The following is a 24,365-nucleotide window of genomic DNA, read 5'->3' as shown; positions in this document are numbered from 1 at the left end:
TAGTCACATTGATCTCATTAAGATGATGTCTTACCGAGTGGGCCCTGATGACCCACAAGTATAGGGGATCGCAACAACTTTCGAGGGTACAGTATTCAACCCAAATTTATTGATTTGACACAAGGGGAGCCAACGAATATTCTCAAGTATTACCAACTGAGTTGTCAATTCAACCACACCTGGAAACTTAGTATCTGCAGCAAAGTGTTTAGTAGCACAGTAATATGATAGTGGTGGTAGCGGCAACAAAAGTAAAGACAACAAAAGTAATGTTTTTGGTATTTTGTAGTGATTGTAACAGTAGCAGCAGAAAGTAAATAAGCGTAAACCAGTATATGGAAAACTCGTAGGCACCGGATCAGTGATGGATAATTATGCCGGATGCGGTTCATCATGTAACAGTCATAACATAGGGTGACACAGAACTAGCTCTAATTCATCAATGTAATGTAGGCATGTATTCCGTATATAGTCATACATGCTTATGGAAAAGAACTTGCATGACATATTTTGTCCTACCCTCCCGTGGCAGCGGGGTCCTATTGGAAACTAAGGTATATTAAGGCCTCCTTTTAATAGAGAACCGGAACAAAGCATTAGCACATAATGAATACATGAACTCCTCAAACTATGGTCATCACCGGGAGTGGTCCCGATTATTGTCACTTCGGGGTTGCCGGATCATAACACATAGTAGGTGACTATAGACTTGCAAGATAGGATCAAGAACTCACATATATTCATGAAAACATAATAGGTCCAGATCTAAAATCATGGCACTCAGGCCCTAGTGACAAGCATTAAGCATAGCAAAGTCATAGCAACATCAATCTCAGAACATAGTGGATACTAGGGATCAAACCCTAACAAAACTAACTCGATTACATGATAAATCTCATCCAACCCATCACCGTCCAGCAAGCCTACGATGGAATTACTCACGCACGGCGGTGAGCATCATGAAATTGGTGATGGAGGATGGTTGATGATGACGACGACGACGAATCCCCCTCTCCGGAGCCCCGAACGGACTCCAGATCAGCCCTCCCGAGAGGTTTTAGGGCTTGGCGGTGGCTCCGTATCGTAAAACACGATGATTTCTTCTCTCTGATTTTTTCACTCCGAAAGCAAATATATAGAGTTGGAGTTGGCGTCGGAGGGCATCCAGGGGGCCCACAAGGTAGGGGGCACGCCCTAGAGGGGGGGCACCCCCCACCCTCGTGGACAGGGTGTGGGCCCCCTGGTCTTCATCTTTGGCGAGGATTTTTTATTATTTTCTCTAAGACGTTCCGTGGAGTTTCAGGTCATTCCGAGAATATTTGTTTTCTGCACATAAAACAACACCATGGCAATTCTGCTGAAAACAGCGTCAGTCCGGGTTAGTTCCATTCAAATCATACAAGTTAGAGTCCAAAACAAGGGCAAAAGTGTTTGGAAAAGTAGATACGACGGAGACATATCAACTCCCCCAAGCTTAAACCCTTGCTTGTCCTCAAGCAATTCAGTTGACAAACTGAAAGAAAGAAAGAAAAACTTTTACAAACTCTGTTTGCTCTTGTTGTTGTAACTATGTCAAGCCAGCATTCAAGTTTTCAACATAGATCATAACTAACCACATTTGCAATAATTCTCAGGTCTCATAATTACTCATATCAATAGCATAATCAACTAGCAAGTCATAATAATAAATCTCGGATGACAACACTTTCTCAAAACAATCATAATATGATATAACAAGATGGTATCTCGCTAGCCCTTTCTGAGACCGCAAAACATAAATGCAGAGCACCTTTAAAGATCAAGGACTGACTAGACATTGTAATTCATGATAAAAGAGATCCAATCATAGTCACACCCAACATAGATTAATAGTGATGAATGCAAATGACAGCTGTGCTCTCCAGCTAGTGCTCTCCAGCTAGTGCTTTTTAATAAGAGGGTGATGACTCAACATAAAAGTAAATGGATAGGCCCTTCGGAGAGGGAAGCAGGGATTTGTAGAGGTGCCAGAGCTCGGTTTTGAAATAGAGATAAATTGTATTTTGAGCGGTATACTTTCATTGTCAACGTAACAACTAAGAGATGGCGATATCTTCCATGCTAAACACATTATAGGCGGTTCCCAAACAGAATGGCAAAGTTTATACTCCCCCTCCACCAACAAGCATCAATCCATGACTTGCTCGAAACAACGAGTGTCTCCAACATACATCAGGTCCCAGGGGGAGTTTTGTTTGCAATTAATTTTGATTTAGTTTGCATAAAGCATGGGACTGGGCATCCCGGTGACCAGCCATTTTCTCGTGAGTGAGGAGCGGAGTCCACTCCTCTTGAGAATAACCCGCCTAACACAGAAGATAAGGACAGCCTTGGTTGATACATGAGCTATTCGAGCATACAAAACAGAATGTTTATTTGAAGGTTTAGAGTTTGGCACATACAAATTTACTTGGAACGGCAGGTAGATACCGCATATAGGAAGATATGGTGGACTCATCTCGAATAACTTTGGGGTTTAAGGGATTGGATGCACAAGCAGTATTCCCGCTTAGTACAAGTGAAGGCTAGCAAAAGACTGGGAAGCGACCAACTAGAGAGCGACAACAGCCATGTACATGCATTAAAATTAATAAACATTGGATGCAAGCATGAGTAGGATATAATCCACCATGAACATAAATATCGTGAAGGCTATGTTGATTTGTTTCAACTACATGCGTGAACATGTGCCAAGTCAAGTCACTTAAATCATTCAAAGGAGGATACCACCCCATCATACCACATCATAATCATCTCAATAGCATGTTGGCACACAAGGTAAACCATTATAACTCATAGCTAATCAAGCATGGCACAAGCAACTACGATCTCTAATTGTCATTGCAAACATGTTTATTCATAATAAGCTGAATCAAGAACGAGGGACTCATCATATTTACAAAAACAAAAGAGGTCGAGTTCATACCAGCTTTTCTCATCTCAGTCAGTCCATCATATATCATCATAATTGCCTTTCACTTGCACGACCGAACGATGTGAATAATAATAAGAGTGCACGTGCATTGGACTAAGCTGGGATCTGCGAGCATTCAATAAACAGGAGAAGACAAGGCAATATGGGCTCTTGGTTAAATCAACAATAATGCATATAAGAGCCACTTCAACAATTTAATTATGGTCTTCTCCTACTGACCCCCAAAGGAAAGAAAAGAAATAAAACTATTTACACGGGAAAGCTCCCAACAAGCAAAATAAGAACGGGAAATATTTTTGGGTTTTCTTTTTAATTATTACTACTACAGCAGAAAAATAAACTACTACTAATTTTTTTGGTTTTTCTTAAGGTTTAACAAACACACAAGAAGAAAGCAAGAAAAAGAAAATAAACTAGCATGGATATTACAGTGAAAGAGTATGAGCACCGACATCTAGTAATGAGTGTGTGTGAACATAAATGTAATGTCGGTGAGAAATACGTACTCCCCCAAGCTTAGGCTTTTGGCCTAAGTTGGTCTATTGCCAGGGATAGCCTGGCGGGTACCCGTAGGTGTAGCTGGGGTCGTACTGCGACGAAGAATAGTTGGGATCATACTGATGTGCAGCGGTTATCGCCTGCTGAGCTGCAGCGTGGAGTCAAGCTGCCTCCGCTCTCCTCTCGTACTCTTCTGCCTCCTCTCTGGTAATAACGTATCTTCTTTTTGTCTGTGAATCAAAGAAGGTAGGAGCAGGGAGAGTAATACGGAAAACACGTCGTTTATCAAAAATTAAACGATATAAGAGAGGTGATTTAGGCCTCTCGACAAACTGGTGCGAAGCCATAGAGTTATAATCTAAATATGCAGGAGGCAACTCTGTATCACCCTCACAAATGTCTATCTCAAGAAAATGAGCTAAGCGGGTTGCATAAATTCCTCCAAAGAAATCTCCATTATGTCTATTATGATGCAACCTACGAGCTACAATGGCTCCCATATGATAAGATTGGTCTCCTAACACAGCACACCTAAGAATGCTAAGATCAGGGACACACATGTGACATGCTTCATCCTTAGCATTTATGCATCTACCGATGAAGAGAGGAAAATAATGTATAGTAGGAAAGTAAATGCTCCCTATGGTAGCCTGCGTTATATCTCTAGATTCCCCCACAGTTATACTAGCAAGAAAGTTTCTAAATTCAGATTTAGGGGATCCCTAACAATACCCCATGATGGAAGTTTGCAAGCAGAAGTGAAATCCTCTAAGTCCATGGTATAAGATTTGTCATAGAGATCAAACATGACTGAAGGAGAATTACGCGAAGATGAATACTCAAACCTCCTCAAAAATGAACTTGTGAGATCATGATACTGGGGGCATTTGTTAGCCTCAAAATCCTCAAGACCGGCATTGCGCAAATATGCTTTGAATTCTTCTTTAATTCCCGCACGATCCATAAAATTTTCCGACGGCCATTCGCAAGGCCGTACTGGAGCGTCTCTTGGTGGATCCTCGTCAGCATCGCGCATAGCAATCCTGGGTCCTTGCTTCTTAGAAGAACCACCTTGGAACATCTTCCTAAGCATATTGTTTTTCTCAAGGAACAATCTCCCCAAGAAGTTTTGCGAGAGGTGCTTTGAGCAAGGAGATCAAAAATCACAGCAAAAGTGGCTGGAACTCGTGCTTGAGTTGGTTTTTCGGGTTTGTGCGAGACAGAAGAAGAAGATGGGTGCTGGGATAAGTGGAGGAGGGCCACCGTGGGCCCACGAGGCAGGGGGCGCGCCCTAGAGGGGGGCGCCCACCACCCTCGTGGCCAGGTGGCAGCTCCTCCCGCGGTAATTTTTGCACAGTAAATCCTCAAATATTCCCGAAAAAATCATATTAAATTGGCATGTCATTCTGAGGACTTTTATTTTCGGGATATTTTTATATTGCACGGATAAGTCAGGAAATAGACAGAAAAAATACTATTTTTACTTTATTTCTACTAATTAATCAAAAAATATAGAGAGGGTACAGAAGGTTGTGCTTCTAGTTTCATCCATCTCATGCTCATCAAAAAGAATCCACTAACAAGGTTGATCAAGTCTTATTAACAAACTCATTCCGATAATCATGAAACCGGAGAAATTTCGAATAACACTAAATTACCTCAACGGGGATATGCACATCCCCTATAATAAGTATATCATATTTCTTTTTGACAGTAGGAAGAGGAAATTCAAAACCTCCAATTATAATCGATGGAATTTTTCCAATGGAGTTGATACTATGAACTTGAGGTTGTTTCCTCAGAAAGTGTACCATATGCTCATTACCATTAACATGAAAAGTGACATTGCCTTTGTTGCAGTCAATAACATCCCCTGCAGTATTAAGAAAAGGTCTTCCAAGAATAATAGACATACTATCATCCTCGGGAATATCAAGTATAACAAATCCGTTAAAATAGTAACGTTTGCAACCACAACAGGCACATCCTCACAAATACCGACAGGTATAGCAGTTGATTTATTAGCCATTTGCAAAGATATTTCAGTAGGCATCAACTTATTCAAGTCAAGTCTACGATATAAAGAGAGAGGCATAACACTAACACCGGCTCCAAGATCACATAAAGCAGTTTTAATATAATTTCTTTTAATGGAGCAAGGTATAGTAGGTACTCTAGGATCTCCAAGTTTCTTTGGTATTCCACCCTTAAAAGTATAATTAGCAAGCATGGTGGAAATCTCAGCTTCCAGTATCTTTCTTTTATTAGTAATGATCATATATTTAGCATAAGGATTTGTTTTGAGCACATCAGTTAATCGCATACGCAAAAAGATAGGCCTAATCATTTCAGCAAAGCGCTCAAAATCCTCATCATTCTTTTTCTTGGATGGTTTTGGAGGAAAAGGCATGGGTTTCTGAACCCAAGGTTCCCTTTCTTTACCATGTTTCCTAGCAACAAAGTCTTTCTTATCATAACGTTGATTCTTTGATTGTGGGTTATCAAGATCAACAGCAGGTTCAATTTCTACATCATTGTCATTACTAGGTTGAGCATCATCATGAACATCATCATTAATATTTTCATTAGGTTCATGTTCATTACCAGATTGTGTTTCAGCATCAGAATAGATATATCATTTGGATTATCAGGTGGTTCAGCAATAGGTTCACTAGAACTTTGCACAGTTCTATCATTTTTCTTTTTCTTCTTTTTAGAAGAACTAGGAACATCAATATTATTTCTTTGAGAATCTTGCTCGATTCTCTTAGGGTGGCCTTCAGGATACAAAGGTTCCTGAGTCATTCTACCAGTTCTAGTAGCCACTCTAACATCATAATCATTTTTCTTACTATTCATTTCATCAAGCACTTATTTTTGAGCCTTAAGTACTTGTTCTACTTGAGTGGTAACCATAGAAGCATGTTTGCTAACAAGTTTAAGTTCACCTTTAATATTAGCCATATAATCACCCAAGTGTCTAATCATATAAGCATTTTCTTTTAATTGTCTACCAAAATAAGCATTGAAGTTGTCTTGCTTAAACATAAAGTTACCAAACTCATCCAAGCATTGACTAGCAATTTTAGTAGGAGGGACTTCAGCTTTATCATATCTATAGAGAGAATTTACCTTTACTACCTGTGTCGGGATATCGGGATCAGGAGGTTCTTCAACAAATAAAGAATTGAGATCATATGTTTCTTCAACAGGCGGTATATTAAGACCATGTATTTCTTCAATAGGAGGTAAATTCTTAACATCTTCAGCTTTAATACCTTTTTCTTTCATAGATTTCTTTGCCTCTTGCATATCTTCGGGACTGAGGAATAGAACACCTCTCTTCTTCGGAGTTGGTTTAGGAATAGACTCAGTAATTGGAGCAGGAGCTGGCTCAGGAGGTGCCAAATTATTTTCATTTGTCAACATATTATTCAATAGAATTTCAGCTTCATCCGGTGTTCTTTCCCTGAAAAGAGAACCAGCACAACTATCCAGGTAATCTCTGGAAGCATCGGTTAGTCCATTATAAAAGATATAAAGTATTTCAGGTTTCTTAAGGGGATGATCAGGCAAAGCACTAAGTAACTTGAGAAGCCTCCCCCAAGCTTGTGGGAGACTTCTTATTTAATTTGCACAAAGTTGTATATTTCCTTCAAAGCAGCTTGTTTCTTATGAGCAGTGAAATATTTAGCAGAGAAGTAATAAATCATATCCTGGGGACTACGCACACAACCAGGATCAAGAGAATTAAACTAGATCTTAGCATCACCCTTTAATGAGAACGGAAATATTTTGAGTATATAGAAGTAACGCGATCTCTCATCATTAGTAAACAGGGCGGCTATATCATTTGACTCAGTAAGATGTGCCACAACAGTTTCAGATTCATAGCCATAAAACGGACCAGATTCAACCAAAGTAATTATATCAGGATCAATAGAGAATTCATAATCCTTATCAGGAACACATATAGGTGACATAGCAAAAGCAGGGTCGGGTTTCATTTTATCTCTAAGTGATTCTTTGTTCCATTTAACTAATAACCTCTTAAGCTCATATCTATCCCTGCAAGCTAAAATAGCGGCAGAAGATTCCATATCAAAAAGATAACCCTCAGGAATAACATGCATATTTTCATCATCACTATCATCATCGTATTCAGATTCAATAATTTCTTTTTCTCTAGCCCTAGTAATTTGTTCATCAAGAAATTCACCAAGGGGCACAGTAGTATCAAGCATAGAAGCAGTTTCATCATAAGTATCATGCATAGCAGAAGTGGCATCATCAATAACATGCGACATATCGGAACGAATAGTAGAAGCAGGTTTAGGTGTCGCTAGCCTACTCATAACAAAAGGTGAATCAAGTGCAGAGCTAGATGGCAGTTCCTTACCTCCCCTCGTAGTTGAGGGATAAATTGTTGTCTTAGCATCTTTCAAGTTCTTCATAGTGTCCAGCAGATATAAATCCCAAGTGACTCAAATAATAGAGCTATGCTCCCCGGCAACGGCGCCAGAAATTGGTCTTGATGACCCACAAGTATAGGGGATCGCAACAGCTTTCGAGGGTAGAGTATTCAACCCAAATTTATTGATTCGACACAAGGGGAGCCAAAGAATATTCTCAAGTATTAGCAGCTGAGTTGTCAATTCAACCACACCTGGAAACTTAGTATCTACAGCAAAGTGTTTAGTAGCACATTAATATGATAGTGGTGGTAGCGGCAACAAAAGTAAAGACAGCAAAAGTAATGTTTTTGGTATTTGGTAGTGATTGTAACAGTAGCAGCAGGAAAGTAAAAAAGCGTAAACCAGTATATGGAAAACTCATAGGCACCGGGTCAGTGATGGATAATTATGCCGGATGCGGTTCATCATGTAACAGTCATAACATAGGGTGACACAAAACTAGGTCCAATTCATCAATGCAATGTAGGCATGTATTCCGTATATAGTCATACGTGCTTATGGAAAAGAACTTGCATGACATCTTTTGTCCTACCTCCCGTGGCAGCGGGGTCCTATTGGAAACTAAGGGATATTAAGGCCTCATTTTAATAGAGAACCGGAACAAAGCATTAGCACATAGTGAATACATGAACTCCTCAAACTATGGTCATCACCGGGAGTGGTCCCGATTATTGTCACTTTGGGGTTGCCGGATCACAACACATAGTAGGTGACTATAGACTTGCAAGATAGGATCAAGAACTCACATATATTCATGAAAACATAATAGGTTCAGATCTGAAATCATGGCACTCGGGCCCTAGTGACAAGCATTAAGCATAGCAAAGTCATAACAACATCAATCTCAGAACATAGTGGATACTAGGGATCAAACCCTAACAAAACTAACTCGATTACATGATAAATCTCATCCAACCCATCACCATCCAGCAAGCTTACGATGGAATTAGTCGCGCACGGCGGTGAGCATCATGAAATTGGTGATGGAGGATGGTTGATGATGACGACGGCGACGAATCCCCCTCTCCGGAGCCCCGAACGGACTCCAGATCAGCCCTCCCAAGAGGTTTTAGGGCTTGGCGGCGGCTCCGTATCGTAAAACGCAATGATTTCTTCTCTCTGATTTTTTTCTCTCCGGAAAGCAAATATATAGAGTTGGAGTTGGCGTCGGAGGGCATCCAGGGGGCCCACGAGGTAGGGGGCGCGCCCTAGAGGGGGGCGCCCCCCACCCTCGTGGACAGGGTGTGGGCCTCCTGGTCTTCATCTTTGGCGAGGATTTTTTATTATTTTTTCTAAGACGTTTCGTGGAGTTTCAGGTCATTCCGAGAATATTTGTTTTCTGCACATAAAACAACACCATGGCAATTCTGCTGAAAACAGCGTCAGTCCGGGTTAGTTCCATTCAAATCATACAAGTTAGAGTCCAAAACAAGGGCAAAAGTGTTTGGAAAAGTAGATACGACGGAGACGTATGAGGCCCAGAGATACCTCTCCGTCATGCGGAGTGACAAATCCCAGTCTCAATTCGTGCCAACCCAACAGACACTTTCGGAGATATCCGTAGTGCACCTTTATAGTCACCCAGTTACGTTGTGACGTTTGGCACACCCAAAGTATTCCTACAGTATCCGGGAGTTGCACAATCTCACGGTCTAAGGAAAGGATACTTGACATTAGAAAAGCTCTAGCAGACGAACTACACGATCTTGTGCTATGCTTAAGATTGGGTCTTGTCCATCACATCATTCTCCTAATGATGTGATCCCGTTATCAATGACATCTAATGTCCATAGTCAGGAAATCATGACTATCTGTTGATCAACGAGCTAGTCAACTAGAGGCTCACTAGGGACATGTTGTGGTCTATGTATTCACACATGTATTACGAATTCCGGATAACACAATTATAGCATGAACAATAGACATTTATCATGAACAAGGAAATATAATAATAACCATTTTATTATTGCCTCTAGGGCATATTTCCAAGAGCCATTCTGATTTGATGATACATAGACCTAAGATCTAGTTTAGTGAATATTTTTGCTCAATGCAGTTCATAATAGATCTTCAATTTCTGACATGGGAAACTTGTTCTTAGTAGTAACAGAATTCAGTTCCTTGTAATCCACACAAAGTCTCCGTCCTCCATCTTTTTTTCCTAACCATTACAACAGGAGAGGAGAAAGGACTCAAGATAACTTGTTTTTCACATTTGTTGAGCATTGTTTTAATAATCTCCTCCATGACAGATTTCTGATAGTGTGGTACCCTATAAGGCCTTAATTTTTGTGGTTGTGCTCCTGGTTTCAAATGTATTTGGTTGTTACAGTCCCTAGAAGGAGGAAGCTTTGCAGGTTTTGTAAAGACATCCTTATATTTTCCCAATAAGGGAGCTATTTCAGCTGGTATGGAAATTGTTGAAAGCGGTTCTTCATTATCTTCTACTATTTAAGTTTGCAGAATGTAGCCCATCACTCCATTTTTTAGCATTTGATCCATTTTCATAACTGAAATAATGCACTTATTATTGGGAATAGTATGATGATGCAAAGTAATAGGAGATTCGTTCTTTGTCACAATCAAAATTCTTTCCACCGGGTCCTAAAAATAGGGCTGTAACTATATATCTAATCTGCTACCAAAATTATATCATAGCTTGCTAAATCCAAAATCTTAAAGGAACTTGAGAAAGTCTTGCCTTGGATATGAAATTCCCTGAGGGGTACCACACCGTTGGATATTAACTTGCCACCTCCTCCTACTCCTTTATGGAGTCATAGGCTTTTGATAACAACTACTATGGTTTGCAAAACGAGTGCTCATGAAAATATATGAAGATCCACTATCCACTAGGGAAATTGCTCGTTTGTCATCAACCATTAGCAAGAGGGGAAAAGTACGAGGACTTGTTGTTCTCTCTGCTGCATGACAAGATACATGCATTACTTGTTGGTCAGGGGTATTAGGAGTTGTGTGAAAAGTTTTTTCATGAGACTAAACATCTTCTGTATTTGTTTCAGTGTCACTATCATCTTCCACTTTCATGAAGTATGTTCAATGTTTTTCTATTTGTGCATTTATGCTACCTAGACCAAGGTTGTCTATAGTACCAGTAAGCTCTAGCATTTGGAAGAGGTTGGTTTGCTCTCTCCTATTTGTATCTGTTGTGGAACTAGTGCTAATGTGTTTCTGAAAGGTTGGTTATGTTGTCCTCTTTGTCTGAATTTTGGTTGCACTTGAGTAGTTGCTGCAGTTTTTTCATAAAATTTTGGAGTACAAATAAGCTTCTATAATATGAGTTGGTTTCTAACCATACACATCATGTTTCATATCTCCTCTTAAACATCCAATATAGCAGCCCAGAAGAAAATTTTACCGAACAAATGGATGATTTCTTTTGACCAAAGCAATACAATGTTCAAAGTTGTCAATGTAATGAGCTATACTTCCTGTTTGTTGTATGTTCTTTAATAATTCCATAGCTTCATGCACGCTAGCTTCAGAGAATCCATTAGCAATAATATGCACTTTTTGGATCTCCAAAGCAACTTACCAAAGGCATAACCATTGCCATAGAAAGAATTTGGCTGGGGCAACACCTTGGACACGCCATCGCACTCCAGATCTGACAACCCTGCTTGACTAACATGTCGGAAGAGGAAACCATACCGACCAGCCACCAACCATGAACCCAAAACACGATCCACTATCTTCCAGGTGCTGAAGATGTAGACCACTAACTGCATCCGCTCCTGGACTACCTCTCAAGCTCCACGCCAATGTTGGAGCAAACGCCGCCACAATGACGGAGCCCAAGGACACAAGTCCACACAAGGATGCCGCCGCCACGTCATCCCCGCTTGAACATACTAGTTCCCAGATCTATCCCTGGTTTAGGAATGATCTCGAACTCCTTTATTTAGTGCCGCCATCGCTGCCACCAAATCGAAGACGTGAAACGACCTCAAAACCTAAGCTACTAGGGCACTAAAATCTAAAGCTACACGAGCGCGGGATCCTGTGACCCCCCTCGCCATTGGTCGTCGGCAGAGACCACAGTCGGACCTAGTGGGTGTGCCGTGGCACACCCAAAATTCTGTTTTTTTACCATGTTTTTTTAGCAACCATGTTATTTTTTTGAAGTAAAACTGTGCAGGTTCGATAAAGGCCCAGCCAATTAAAATGCATTCCACAGCCCAGGCCCAACAGTCCACTTCTCCTCTGGACCTCTCTCCTCAGTCCTCCCAGAGGCAGACACGAGCGAGAGCCGAGAGACCTAACCAGCCAGGAGCCAGCCGCCACTCCCCGTCGACGGCTCGCCGTCTCCCCGTCGTCCGGCCGCCCGCTCCCCTTCCCGCCACCGTTTGGCCGCCAGTAGTGCCGGACGGCCGCTCCCTTACCCTTCCCCCTGGCCCGCCCGGCCGCCCCCCTCTCCACGCTAGGCGCCGGCTCGCCCCCTTCCCTCGCTGCGAGCTCCTGGGGCACCGGCGAGCTCCAGCCTCCACCCCTATGCCTCGAGGGACCCACCGCTCTAGCCATTCACAGCAAGGTATAGATAATGGATTGAGTTGTTTCTCTGTTTGCCCAACTGTTAGTACTACTATAAGTCTATAATGTAGCCAGCAACCAATGTGATTGAATTGATGCAAGACAGCAATTTAGCCACTGGTTTACTGCTTAATGCTTATATATAATTGATTGATGCCATTGAATTGTGGAATTTGGAGTATATTTCGTCAGCTACAATGTTGTGAGACTTGATTGAGCTATTTGTTTGTATTATTTTATCACACATTATATGACACTTTGGATTAGACAGTTTTTTTGGGAGTGTGCACACCCTCCATTTTATTCCTGGGTCCGCCACTGCCTCTGACATACGATTGGGTTCAAGGATTTAGGCCGCCGCTGCGGTGTATTCTTCCTGTTTGTGTTGTTACTAGTGTTAGAACATATATCTAGCTGCTGAAACTTCGTGGTTTGTTTTCCTAGTTGCTATGTCTTGCTAAGCCTCACTTTACAGTTTCTCACCGGCTCCATGATTTTCTATATTGCTATACAAAGTTTTCTGAAAAAAACATGTCGCACTTGAGCCACGCCTACCTAGATATTAAGGCAGAGTTATTATGTCTGTTGCTAAAGCGCATGCTGTTTACATGGAAAGATTTGCATGCAGTTGTTGAGCAATTTATCAAATCGATCCCTTAATTGTTCTTTATGCAGGACCCTTTTAAATTCAAGTATACCGGCTTGGGTCTCAGTTGGATAGGGACAGGCTTGAATAAGAGAGAAGTAGCAGTGGGATTTTACATGACGGGTGGATCACGTGTGGTGGTGATAGACAATGGGGGTGGTCTTCTGAAGGCTGGTTTTGGCGGGGACAAGGATCCAATTGCTGTCGTACCGAACTGTATAGCAAAGTCTCCTGGTTCCAATGCAAATTCGAAGAAATGGCTAGCGGCTGACCAGCTGCAGGCACAAGATGTTGATGTGACTGGTATGACGTTGAGGCGACCTATTGACCGTGGCTACCTTATCAATACAGAGGTGCAGCGGGAGGTGTGGGAACGGGTCCTGCGCACCCTGCTCCAGGTGGATCCGACAAACTCATCCTTGTTACTGGTGGAACCGCAGTTCAATCCTCCAGGACTGCAGCATGCTACCGACGAACTTGTGTTCGAGGAGTTTGGCTTCAACTCTCTTTGCGTTGCTGACGCTCCTTCCCTTGTCCACCTTTACGAGGCCAGCCGCCAGCCGTCGCTCTTTCATACCCAATGCAGTCTTGTTGTGGACTGCGGCTTCTCCTTCACCCATGCGTCCCCTGTCCTTCAGAACTTTACGCTGAATTATGCTGTGCGGCGTATGGACCTTGGTGGCAAGGCCCTCACAAACTATCTCAAGGAGCTTGTTTCGTACCGGTCCCTTAATGTTATGGATGAGACCCTCCTCATTGATGACGCAAAGGAAAAGCTATGCTTTGTTTCCCTTGATGTCCCTCGTGATCTTCGCCTTGCCAGGTCTGCTGACTTCCTCACTGACATGATGTGGATATATTAAATTACCGTGTTCTCTTTTTTTTTGTTTAAGGTTAGAGTCTGGAACAATTTCATGATAATTTTTAAATTAAGATGTGACCTTCGTATGGAAAGACCAGCTAGGAACTTGTACCTCTTGTAATCTGAACTGTTAATGAGTTGTTTGAGCAACAAACCTAACCATATCTGCTGATAGAATGGAACCTATGGAACTATGTTCTGTATCTTCAAAATAAATCTATGTTGCATTTTTTTCTTGCTGAAAACAGAAGGGTAGGGTAACCCCTGTGTCCTACTTTACTTTATTTGAAACAACAACTGTTTGTTAGCTTCAAATGCCTGGATACTTGGTTAGTCAGGTTGTAGACTTTAGTAGAATGGTTGTGGTTATGATAGCTTCAAACAGAGATGGCTAAGAAAATTATCCGACTGTATACCATATGCACACACTCATGCACAAGCTTAGACTATGGAAGGAAAGTATAGTTATAAATTTGTACTCGACCTGAATATTATGGCCTAGAGTTGGTTTCAGTTGACAAACTAAGCAAATGCAAGATCACCATGTACTTAGAGTCTGAATGCTCAGGTATTTGGTTATGTTCAGTTGAGAAGATATGACAAGGAATGACTGATCCTTTGCAGTCTGAATAGCTGGTTGTGGTCCTGTTGTTGAGCTGTGAGTACTGAGTAATTAATGAATGTGAGGGTTTATTCAAGCAAAGTCAAATTTGATTAAGAGTCTCATACTTTAAATTTGCCTTTGGAGCTGGACAGAGATATCAGTTAGTACTTCATTCATTTATTAGTTGGTTGATTGGTTGAACATCTGTGGATATCTGCTCATTATGTTTGACATTCGAAATAGTTTTGATCACACTGTTTCGCCTAGCTTTAAATTTTTTCTGCTTAGGCAATGTGCATACCATCATATCATTGTGTTTTTCAAGCACCATATACTGTCTTGTTTATCAGTTAGTCAAACAACTACCTTTCTCTGCTAGTTACAAATGATCAAATCTCTTAACAGTGTGATATGCAATTATTGCAGTTTATCATTCAAGGACAACCCATTTAGATGTTCTTACATTCTCCCTGATGGCATAACATACAAGAAAGGGTTTGTCAAAGACTTGGATGAAGCACGTCGATACTGCTCTCTGCCTGTTGAAGGAGAATTAGATAAAAAGGATGGTGACAGTGGCATAGACAAGGATCGAAAAAAGCCTGAACTAAGTCAAAATGTAACATCCTGTGTTTTTGTTACATGTCGAATGTTACTTGGTAACAATCATCTAACGGAATTTTAATTTGCAGGAATTTGCCTTGACCAACGAGAGGTTCCTTGTCCCGGAGATGCTTTTTCATCCAATTGATCTGGGTTAGTGTCATCTAAATGTCTCCTATACCTTCTTCATCTGTACTTCATAATCTTTTTTTTAGAACATGCCCCTGCTATTGCCCTAGCATCCTGTCCTGCAGAGACTAACTCAAGGACTCTGAATCTCTCTCTCTCTCTCTCTCTCTAGCTAGCCCCCATCTCATTGAGATGCTGGATTAGCAGAGTGAGCTTCAGAGACTACTCAAGGATCCCGAACCTAATTTTAATTTGTCACCCTTAATGAAAATGATTTCTCAACCAGACATAATCTTTTGATGCTAGCTAAGGATATATAAATTTCAGGACTAGATTTTTTCTGCATTCCACAATGTCTGTGAAAATGTGTGGTAATCATTGAAACGCTGTCAAAATGTGTGGTACTTCCATTGCATTAAACTGGATAATTTTTGCCTTGGGACCTTACATGTTACAGCCGCAGGCTTTGCATTTTGATACATACTGGGAGGGCATCCTAGAAAATACATTTGGTGGGACGAATCAGACCAAACATAAAACAAAAAGGAAAAGAAGGATAGACAATTTGAATATGGGTTTAATTTGCTTGTTCAGAAAATATGGGGCAGTTTTGCTGTAAGAGCAAAACTTATGGGTCACAATTTCTCTTGTTTGTTCTCCCAAATTTTGATGGACAGCAAAACAGTCTGTCTTATCCTTCTCTTCTGTCCAAAAAGTGTTTTTTTTACCGTGAAAGGCAGGTGCTCTGCCAAAGTGCCAATTCATGTAGATAGAGAAATGAAACAATAGAGTTATGTACAGAATCTTTTCAATTTATCTCTCTACAAGCGTTACCAATCATGATAGTTCTATTTTCCTTCTGTTTCCATTTGTTTCCACTCAAATTTAACTTTGATGCATTTTGGATCAGATGGATAGAATAGACTGGCCTATTGCCATAAGAAAAGGAAGCACCTTATATAGGCTGAATGACTGTCAGGATAAAGTTGATTTGTGCAAGTTAGCAGGAGCGATTCCACCTACTGCTTCAGCTCATTAGTTTCCCTTCTGCAAGGGTAAGAAATAAGAATATACTGATAACAGAATTTTGTAGGCATGAATCAAGCGGGCCTTGCTGAGTGTATTGTTCGTGCTGCACAAGCCTGTCATCCATATATTCAACCTGTGCTTTATCAGAGGTATGTTTTGTCGTTAAACGGTGAAATGCCTGACGCTATCTTGACCTCTGATCGCGTGACTCTTGTTCTCATGCATTGGGCTGTTTTCAGCATCATCTTGACAGGCGGAAGCACGTTGTTCCCTCGGTTCGCTGAAAGATTGTAAGTAGTTTTTCTGTAGGAAAAGTAACAGTGCTATCTCCCATCACACGAGTCTGTGTGCGTCATCTTAGTTGTTTGTATCAACAGGCAGAGAGAACTTCGGCCTCTTGTGCCCGAGGAGTACCAGGTGAAGATAATCTCGCAAGAGAAGTATGTGCCTTTTACTCTGTTTTTGTCTTGGCGTCTCTCCTTCGTTCATTAACGCTCATGTGGGGCGCGCGCGAATGGCATTAACGTTCTGCCACTTTGCGCAGCCCAATTCTTGGTGTCTGGAGAGGAGGATCTGTCCTGGCATCCAGCCCCGATTTCGGGTCGATGTGCGTTACGAAATCGGAGTACGAGGAGATGGGGTCGGCACGGTGCCGCCGAAGATTCTTCCACTGAAGAGTTGCTCAGTAGATAGAACAATGTAGCCTATTTTAGATGGCATGTTTAGCAAGTGCCATGCGAATTAGGGGGTTCATCTTTTGAAAAAGGTTTAACAAGTTCAGTATTTGCACTAGATAAATTTAACTAACGGCTGGTTGGTCATGAGACCAGAGGTTCTCTTCCCCATGCATGCATGCAGATCAACTTTGGATGAATGGATTCAGTTGTGGGTTGGTGGATTTAGCTACTGGGAATTTCAGATTTTCCTGAGGATTTTCTAGCCGGCCTTTGCATGAACCTTCCTTGAATTGAGAAAATTTTGCGTCGTGATTGCAGAAAGTGAGTTCGTGAAGTTTGGCTGTTTAAATAACAATGTGAAATTTATGTCAACAACCTTCTTTCTCCATCCAAACACCTCTTTCGACGTGGTGTCCTTGAAATTCAGTGATACGCTCCATCAGTCCTCCTGCGTACCTTAAATTCAAAGTAGATTTGAATCACATTTAAATTTGGTATAAGAGACGAGATGACTTCCCGAATTTTGGTGTCTGAAATTGTTTTTAACCTCTTGGGTCATATCTTTAATCTTTTGTGAGAGAATTCATACATGTAACCTCCAAAGTGGGCCCAGGAACAGATTCTTTTATTTTTGCAAGTCAGGAACTGATTCTTTTTGTTGGAAGCATGATCGAACATCCTTGTTGACAGCCAACACGTCACGCAGCAGCCAGCCCGGTTCCCGCCAGCGTGTCACGAGCCCTCGCAGCCGTCCGATCATGGAAACCAACGGCCCAGATCGACTCGCACGCGTGTCACCGCGATCCCGAGGGACAGACCGCGTCGGAGACCACCTCCGATTCGTCCACGTCACACCCTCGCTATAGGCCTCCCTTCGCGCCATAAATAGTAGCCGCACCGCCTCGTCCTGCAACGTACTACTTGGACCTAGCTTCGCGACGACATCGATCGATCGCCGGCGCCATGGCTCGGGCGACGAAGTTGCACGGGCTACTGCTCGCGGTGCTGCTCCTCGCGGCCACGCTGGCTCCCCCGGCCGCGGCGGCGGCGGCGAAGGAGAAGGGCTCCGGCAACGGCAACGGCGGGCCGGTGATCGGCATCGACCTGGGCACGACCTACTCGTGCGTGGCCGTGTACCGGAACGGGCGCGTGGAGATCATCGCCAACGACCAGGGCAACCGCATCACCCCCTCCTGGGTCGCCTTCACCGACTCCGGCGAGCGCCTCATCGGCGAGGCCGCCAAGAACCAGGCCGCCGCCAACCCGCTCCGCACCGTCTACGACGCCAAGCGACTCATCGGCAGGCAGTTCGTCGACGCCGAGGTGCAGCGGGACATGAAGCTGCTGCCGTTCAAGGTGGTGGACAAGAACGGCAAGCCGCACCTCGAGGTGGAGGTCAAGGCCGGCGACGTGCGGACGCTCAGCCCGGAGGAGGTCAGCGCCATGGTGCTCACCAGGATGAAGGAGACGGCCGAGGCCTACCTCGGCGAGAAGGTCCGGGACGCCGTGATCACCATCCCGGCCTACTTCAACGACGCGCAGCGCCAGGCCACCAAGGACGCTGGCGCCATCGCCGGCCTCAACGTCGTCCGCCTCATCAACGAGCCCACCGCCGCCGCCATCGCCTACGGCCTCGACAAGGTGGCCGACGGGAAGGAGCGGAACGTGCTCGTGTTCGACCTCGGCGGCGGCACCTTCGACGTCAGCGTGCTCGCGCTCGACGGCGGCGTCTTCGAGGTCCTCGCCACCAACGGCGACACACATCTCGGAGGCGAGGACTTCGACCAGCGCGCCATGGACCACTTCATCCGGCTCGTCAAGCGGAAGCACGGCGTCGACATCTCCGGCGACGCGCGCGCGCTTGGCAAGCTCCGCCGCGAGTGCGAGCGCGCCAAGCGGGCGCTCAGCACCCAGCTCCAGGTCCGCGTGGAGGTCGAGTCGCTGGCCGACGGCGTCGACCTGTCGGAGCCGCTCACCCGGGCCCGCTTCGAGGAGCTCAACGCCGACCTCTTCCGCAAGGTCATGGCGCCCGTGAAGAAGGCCATGGCGGACGCCGGGCTGGCCAAGGGCGACGTCGACGAGGTGGTGCTGGTCGGCGGCAGCACGAGGATCCCCAAGGTGCAGCAGCTCCTCCGCGACTACTTCGGCGGCAAGGAGCCCCACAAGGGCGTCAACCCCGACGAGGCCGTGGCCTACGGCGCGGCCGTGCAGGGAGGCATCGTGCGCGGCGACGCCAAGGAGGTTGTGGTGCTGGACGTGACTCCGCTGACGCTGGGCATCGAGACTGCCGGCGGCGTGATGACGAGCGTGATCCCCCGGAACTCGCCGATCCCGACCAAGAGGGCCAAGATGTTCACCACGTACGAGGACAGGCAAACGACGGTGACCATCACGGTGTTCGAGGGCGAGCGGAGCATGACCAAGGACAACCGGCTGCTGGGCAAGTTCGACCTCACCGGGATCGCGCCGGCGCCGAGGGGCACGCCGCAGATCGAGGTGACGCTGGAGGTGGACGTGAACGGCATCCTGCACGTGGGGGCGGCGGACAAGGGCACGGGCAGGTCGGAGAAGATCGAGATCAGCAGCGCCGGCCGTAGCATCAGCCAGGAGGAGATCGAGCGCATGGTGCAAGAGGCGGAGGAGTTCGCCGAGGAGGACAGGAAGGTGAGGGACAGGGTGGACGCGCGGAACAAGCTGGAGGCGTACGTGTACAGCGCCCGGACGACGGCCGACGGCGAGCTGGGGGCCAAGATGGACGCCGACGACAGGGAGAGGGTCAAGGAGGCGGCAAGGGAGGCCGGCGAGTGGCTAGAAGCTAACCCGGAGGCCGACAAGGACGACTACGCAGAGAAGCTCAAGGAGCTGGAGGATGTGTGCAGCCCCGCCTTCGCCGCTGCCTACGGGAACGCCGGCGGTGGTCATGACGACGACGCCGAGGAGGACAACGACCACGACGAGCTCTAAGATTTTACTAGTAGTTGCTGTTCATAGCGTAGTACGATTATTAGGATTGAACTACGTACCGAATGACCAACGCCCAAAGTCATAAATCTACATCGTGCATTGTTTGGCAAGACAGATAACATATTTCATTGTTCATATATTGTCGATTTTCTGAAAATTCCGATATTAATTTCCACACGGTGGCTATATGTAAGTTGACTGAATTTTCATATTGGGTTAAGTTGACTGAATTTTCATATTGGGTAAGTTGATTTCATGGGTATAGGAATGGTTGATTTCATTGTTTGGCAAGACAGATAACATAGTCCAATAATAATAAGAGATGTAGTATATTGATGACAACATAGTATATTCTAGCATGAGTTCATATATGTTTCTGGCCAAACTGTTGATGTGCAGCCCAAACACACAAAAGCAGCATAAACTGTACAAAACGATACTACAAGATGTCTACCCTGCACTGAGATTATCTTCTGACTTTCGGCAACTATGTATTCGATGAGGTTGGTAAAACAGCTCATCTAATCCAGCTAATCGAGCTCGGTATGTTTTTTTTACAGTCGTAGTTGTGGTACTAGGCGTCAACGTATATTGGAGACTCATTGCGCCATATCAGTTTCCCGGCTTGAGGAACGGCCAGGCCAAGGAGCAGAGGTCATGAGCGGTGTTCCCGTCGCCGTCCTTGATCTGGAGATCAGCGTGCTTGACAAGGAGTTGGGCGATGTCTTCTCTCTCGCGACGGACAGCATAGTGAAGTGGTGTCTGACCTTCATCGTCCTGGATATGGAAAGAGAGAAGCAAGGTTCAGTTCACATAGCTCAAGGGCCTCGAAAGGCAGCCCTATGATACCATAAACCAAACGGATCTAACGGTATGTACCAACTACTCTACCGGACAAGTTAAGCTACCTGAGCATTCACGTCTGCATTTGAACGGACAAGGAGCTCCACAGCACCTAGGTGACCCCGGTCCACAGCCCAGTGCAATGGGGTTCTCTTTTCACTATCTGAAACCAAATTATGTCTAAATGAGTCATGCTGCATAAAGAAGAGAGAGATGGATGTTCTGCAAACAAACCTCTTGCATTGATTTCTACACCAGACTCCAGATGCTTTTTAAGATCTTCCATTTCTCCTTCCCTTGCAGAAACATGTATCTCCCCAAGTTCTCTGCAGGTACAAATAAGTTCATTGTAATCCTAGAAACAATAGTTCAGGTGAAGTACTCAATGGATGAAATAAATAATTAAAGCTTATTAGCACCAGGATGGAGATAACTAGCTGCACACCAAATAATGAATCACCTCACTTTTATTTGCTATGTTCTACTCCCTCTGTTCCAAAATAGATGACTCAACTTTGTACTAACTTTAGTATAACGTTGGGTCATCTATTTTGGAACGGAGGGAGTATCAGTTAGCAAAAGAAATAGACTTACAATTCATTTGTTTTAGATGCAGGTCCTGGCCCCTTTGAGCCTGTTGCAGACGCACTGGTTTCCTCATCTTTCACACTCTGGAATCATGTCGAGCAGATTATCAAACAGAGCCAACACTGTGGTGTGCATTCCTATGAAGATGGTAGCAAGTGGTGTGGCTAACGAGGACTTATAAAACTTACTGTATAATAAGCTTGGGCCCAGCTGGGGAAGAGCTCACGAGCAGCGGCGATATACTCGTTCATAGCTTCTTCTGGACTCATATCACCCAAATTGTTCCACGCATTCCTTGCAAAAAAGTGCTCAACCAATAAGGATACTTGGTAAACTGAATTGACTTTCCAAATTGAGAAGCACAGACAGAGCATAAGCAAAGAGGTCTACTGCTAATATCTGTTCAATGCAATAGGAACATCCAGAGGACCAAAGACTCATCTTCATAATGAAAATTCTTAGCTCTACACAGCTATTCGGCATTATGATAAGTACCATTATTCGATATAGATCACGGATGCTCAGGGGAAAGTAGCACGGACAGACAATGCAAGCAATCAATAAATTGGTGAAGCCAATCAAGAACCTAGAGACAGTTACCTAATTGAGAAGCACATGTAGAGCAAGAACGAAAAGGTCTACTGCATTTTCTTTTCTTTTCTTGAAACAGCCTACTGCAAAATCATTCTCACTGTGAAATAAAATATGCCTAGGTTCCAGGGCTCATATATAAAAATCCAGAGCAGGAAAGGGCGTCATCAAAATGAAAACATGTCTATTCAGCATAATCACAAGCGGTATTCCTGGATATAGATCGTAGATGCTCTGGCAAAAGTAGCACAAACAAGCAACATAAGCATTCAATCGATTGGTGAAGCCAAGCAAGAAGCCAGGGACAATTATCAAATTGAGAAAGACAGACAGAGCAAAAGTGAAAAGGTCTACGGCTGATACATGTTCACTGCAATAAATGGATGTATGAGTTCCAGAACTCTAAAGGGCATTACCAAAATGCAAAACTCTAAGCCCCACAAACGGCATTCTTGGACATAGATCAGGTTTGTTGAATATAAGCACTTGGATGTTCAGGTTAAAGTAGCACAGACAGGCAATGCAGACACGCAATCAATTAGCGATACTCATACAAAAACCTGGAGACAGTTTACCAATTTATCATACATGAACTGAACCTAGAGAACCCATAAACTAGCACGAGGAGGCTTGCTTCCTGTGCATTAAACCTAGAGAAGCAGTGGACCAACTCTCTGTCAGTAGCAAGAACTCGCTGTAAAATAATATATGCATGTGTTCCAGCGCTCATATATAAAAATTCCGGAGCAGGAAAGGGCATCATCAAAATGAAAACTCTCTTAAGTGCTCAACAAATAAGGTACTAGGTAAACTGAATTGACTTTCCAAATTGAGAAGCACAGACAGAGCATAAGCAAAGGCTTCAACTGCTAATATGTATTCAGTGCAAATAGTAGACATCTGAGTTCTGGTGCTCATACTGGAACATCCAGAGCACCAAAGGCATCTTCACAGTGCAAATTCTTACCCCTACACAAGTATTCAGGTAACATTCTTCGATATATATCATGGATGCTCAGGGAAAAGTAGCGCGAACAGACAATGGAAGCAATCAACCAATTGGTGAAGCCAATCAAGAAGCTAGAGACAGTTACCAAAGTGAGAATCACAGGCATAGCAAAAGCGGTAAGGTCTACTGCTAGCACATGCTCAATGCAAAATAATAGATGCCGGAGTTCCAGTGGCCGTACATGAGAAATTTAGAGCAGCAAAGGGCAAAGTGACAAACGAGGCAGGGGAGGTACCACTCGTTGTGGGGCTTGAGCTTGTGGGGGAAGGGCGGCGGCGCGGTGCAGGGCCCCTCGGTGGCGACCTTATGGAGGCCGTAGAACCGAAGATACACACCATCGGGGACGCTCAAGGTGCAGGCCTGGACGAAGTCGGAGGCGGCGTTGAACTCCTTCTCGAGATCCTTGCCCTCCAAGCGGCGCTTGACCTTTGGGATGTGGATCTGTGGCAAATCGGGAACCCAATGAAACTGCTCAAATTTGGGGGAGAATAACCGCGCGGAGGGAGGTAGGGAGAAAGCAGAGAGGATTAGGGTGGTGGTGGTACCTGGTTCTGGTCCTGGCCCGCCTCAGATTTGTAAATCGGTTTGATTCCTGCCATGATGAACTCGAAGTCTTCGGGCCTCCACGGTGTTGGCGCGGGGCCGCCGCCCCTGCGGTAGCTCCAGCCGCCGCCGCCGCCGCCGCCGCCGACCACGTAGTCGTCCGAGTCGTCGTCGGTGAAGGGGCCTCATCGTCGCTAGAGGTATCGTAAGGATCGCGACCACCACCACCACCGAACAAGTACGGGGCGAGGAGAGTCTCGGCAGTCCGCTGAATCTGAGCCCGGGTTGCGTCCAGCTCAGAGGGGGGAGTCTTCGGTAACCGGAGATGCAGAAACCTTTCCGGCGCGGTGGGCGCGTCGTCCTCCTCCTCCTTCCGAGGATCCGCAAAGAGAAAGGAAATCATCGGAGACGAAGCGGAGGGGAGCGGAGGGGAGAGGCGGATGGGGATTTTGGCCGCGGACGACTTTGAATTTTGGAGCGGGGGAGGGAGAGGAGGTGTAAAGGGAGGGAGACCTCCTCGGCGCCTTCAGCGCCCGCTGTGTCGCTAGCATGGGCCTGGCCCAGCAGCGCTCGCTGGGTGCCGCCGCTCGCTCGATCGCTGGCTCCCGCTCGGCCATTTCTTTTCTTCATTCTAAAAACTGCTACAGTATAAACTTTTGTTCTTAGAAGAAAAAAAAACCGGTTTGCTACAATATGTACTCTTGTTCTTAGAAAAATTTCATCCATTTGGAAAAAATATATAAAATTTTAAAATAAGTTCGTTGAATTTGAAAAAGTTC

General features: G+C 44.6%; 3 protein-coding genes across 3 annotated transcripts; 2 read left to right on the top strand and 1 right to left on the bottom strand.

The window, feature by feature from the left end:
- Nucleotides 1–12,163: 12,163 nt before the first annotated feature.
- On the top strand, nt 12,164–17,310 carry ARP6 (actin-related protein 6). The gene is made up of 8 exons (XM_048704028.2): nt 12,164–12,499; nt 13,174–13,967; nt 15,037–15,229; nt 15,303–15,366; nt 16,436–16,520; nt 16,611–16,661; nt 16,749–16,811; nt 16,916–17,310. Exons 2-8 carry the CDS (start codon nt 13,261–13,263, stop codon nt 17,043–17,045), a joined length of 1,293 nt encoding a protein of 430 aa, XP_048559985.1. The 5' UTR covers nt 12,164–12,499; nt 13,174–13,260; the 3' UTR covers nt 17,046–17,310.
- A 630-nt stretch (nt 17,311–17,940) lies between these two features.
- On the top strand, nt 17,941–20,147 carry LOC125540416 (heat shock 70 kDa protein BIP4-like). Its single transcript, XM_048704030.2, has one exon. The coding sequence runs from the start codon at nt 18,012–18,014 to the stop codon at nt 20,010–20,012; it is 2,001 nt and encodes a 666-aa protein (XP_048559987.2). The 5' UTR covers nt 17,941–18,011; the 3' UTR covers nt 20,013–20,147.
- A 175-nt stretch (nt 20,148–20,322) lies between these two features.
- LOC125538481 (acyl-CoA-binding domain-containing protein 4) lies at nt 20,323–24,052 on the bottom strand. The gene is made up of 7 exons (XM_048701768.2): nt 23,589–24,052; nt 23,279–23,484; nt 21,632–21,737; nt 21,450–21,526; nt 21,090–21,181; nt 20,921–21,018; nt 20,323–20,789 (listed from the first exon to the last, which is right to left on the bottom strand). Exons 1-7 carry the CDS (start codon nt 23,640–23,642, stop codon nt 20,625–20,627), a joined length of 798 nt encoding a protein of 265 aa, XP_048557725.2. The 5' UTR covers nt 23,643–24,052; the 3' UTR covers nt 20,323–20,624.
- Nucleotides 24,053–24,365: the final 313 nt, after the last annotated feature.

The sequence above is a fragment of the Triticum urartu genome, chromosome 2A (genome assembly GCF_056163025.1).
Source record: "Triticum urartu cultivar PI428250 chromosome 2A, HENAU_Tu73, whole genome shotgun sequence".
In the NCBI taxonomy this organism is placed as follows: Eukaryota; Viridiplantae; Streptophyta; class Magnoliopsida; order Poales; family Poaceae; genus Triticum; species Triticum urartu.
The sequence above is the reverse complement of the archived record's forward strand: the minus strand, read 5'-3'. Positions and strand labels throughout refer to the sequence as shown.

Excerpts from the sequence above, each read along its gene's own strand:
- ARP6 (XM_048704028.2), top strand. The coding sequence starts at position 13,261 with ATGACGGGTGGATCACGTGTGGTGGTGATAGACAATGGGGGTGGTCTT. Across the intron at positions 15,367-16,435 it reads TTTTCATCCAATTGATCTGG|GCATGAATCAAGCGGGCCTT; the intron begins GTTAGTGTCATC and ends AGAATTTTGTAG. Across the intron at positions 16,812-16,915 it reads AAGATAATCTCGCAAGAGAA|CCCAATTCTTGGTGTCTGGA; the intron begins GTATGTGCCTTT and ends CACTTTGCGCAG.
- LOC125540416 (XM_048704030.2), top strand. The coding sequence starts at position 18,012 with ATGGCTCGGGCGACGAAGTTGCACGGGCTACTGCTCGCGGTGCTGCTC.
- LOC125538481 (XM_048701768.2), bottom strand. The coding sequence starts at position 23,642 with ATGGCAGGAATCAAACCGATTTACAAATCTGAGGCGGGCCAGGACCAG. Across the intron at positions 21,182-21,449 it reads GCATCTAAAACAAATGAATT|AGAACTTGGGGAGATACATG; the intron begins GTAAGTCTATTT and ends TTGTACCTGCAG. Across the intron at positions 21,019-21,089 it reads TGTAGAAATCAATGCAAGAG|ATAGTGAAAAGAGAACCCCA; the intron begins GTTTGTTTGCAG and ends ATTTGGTTTCAG.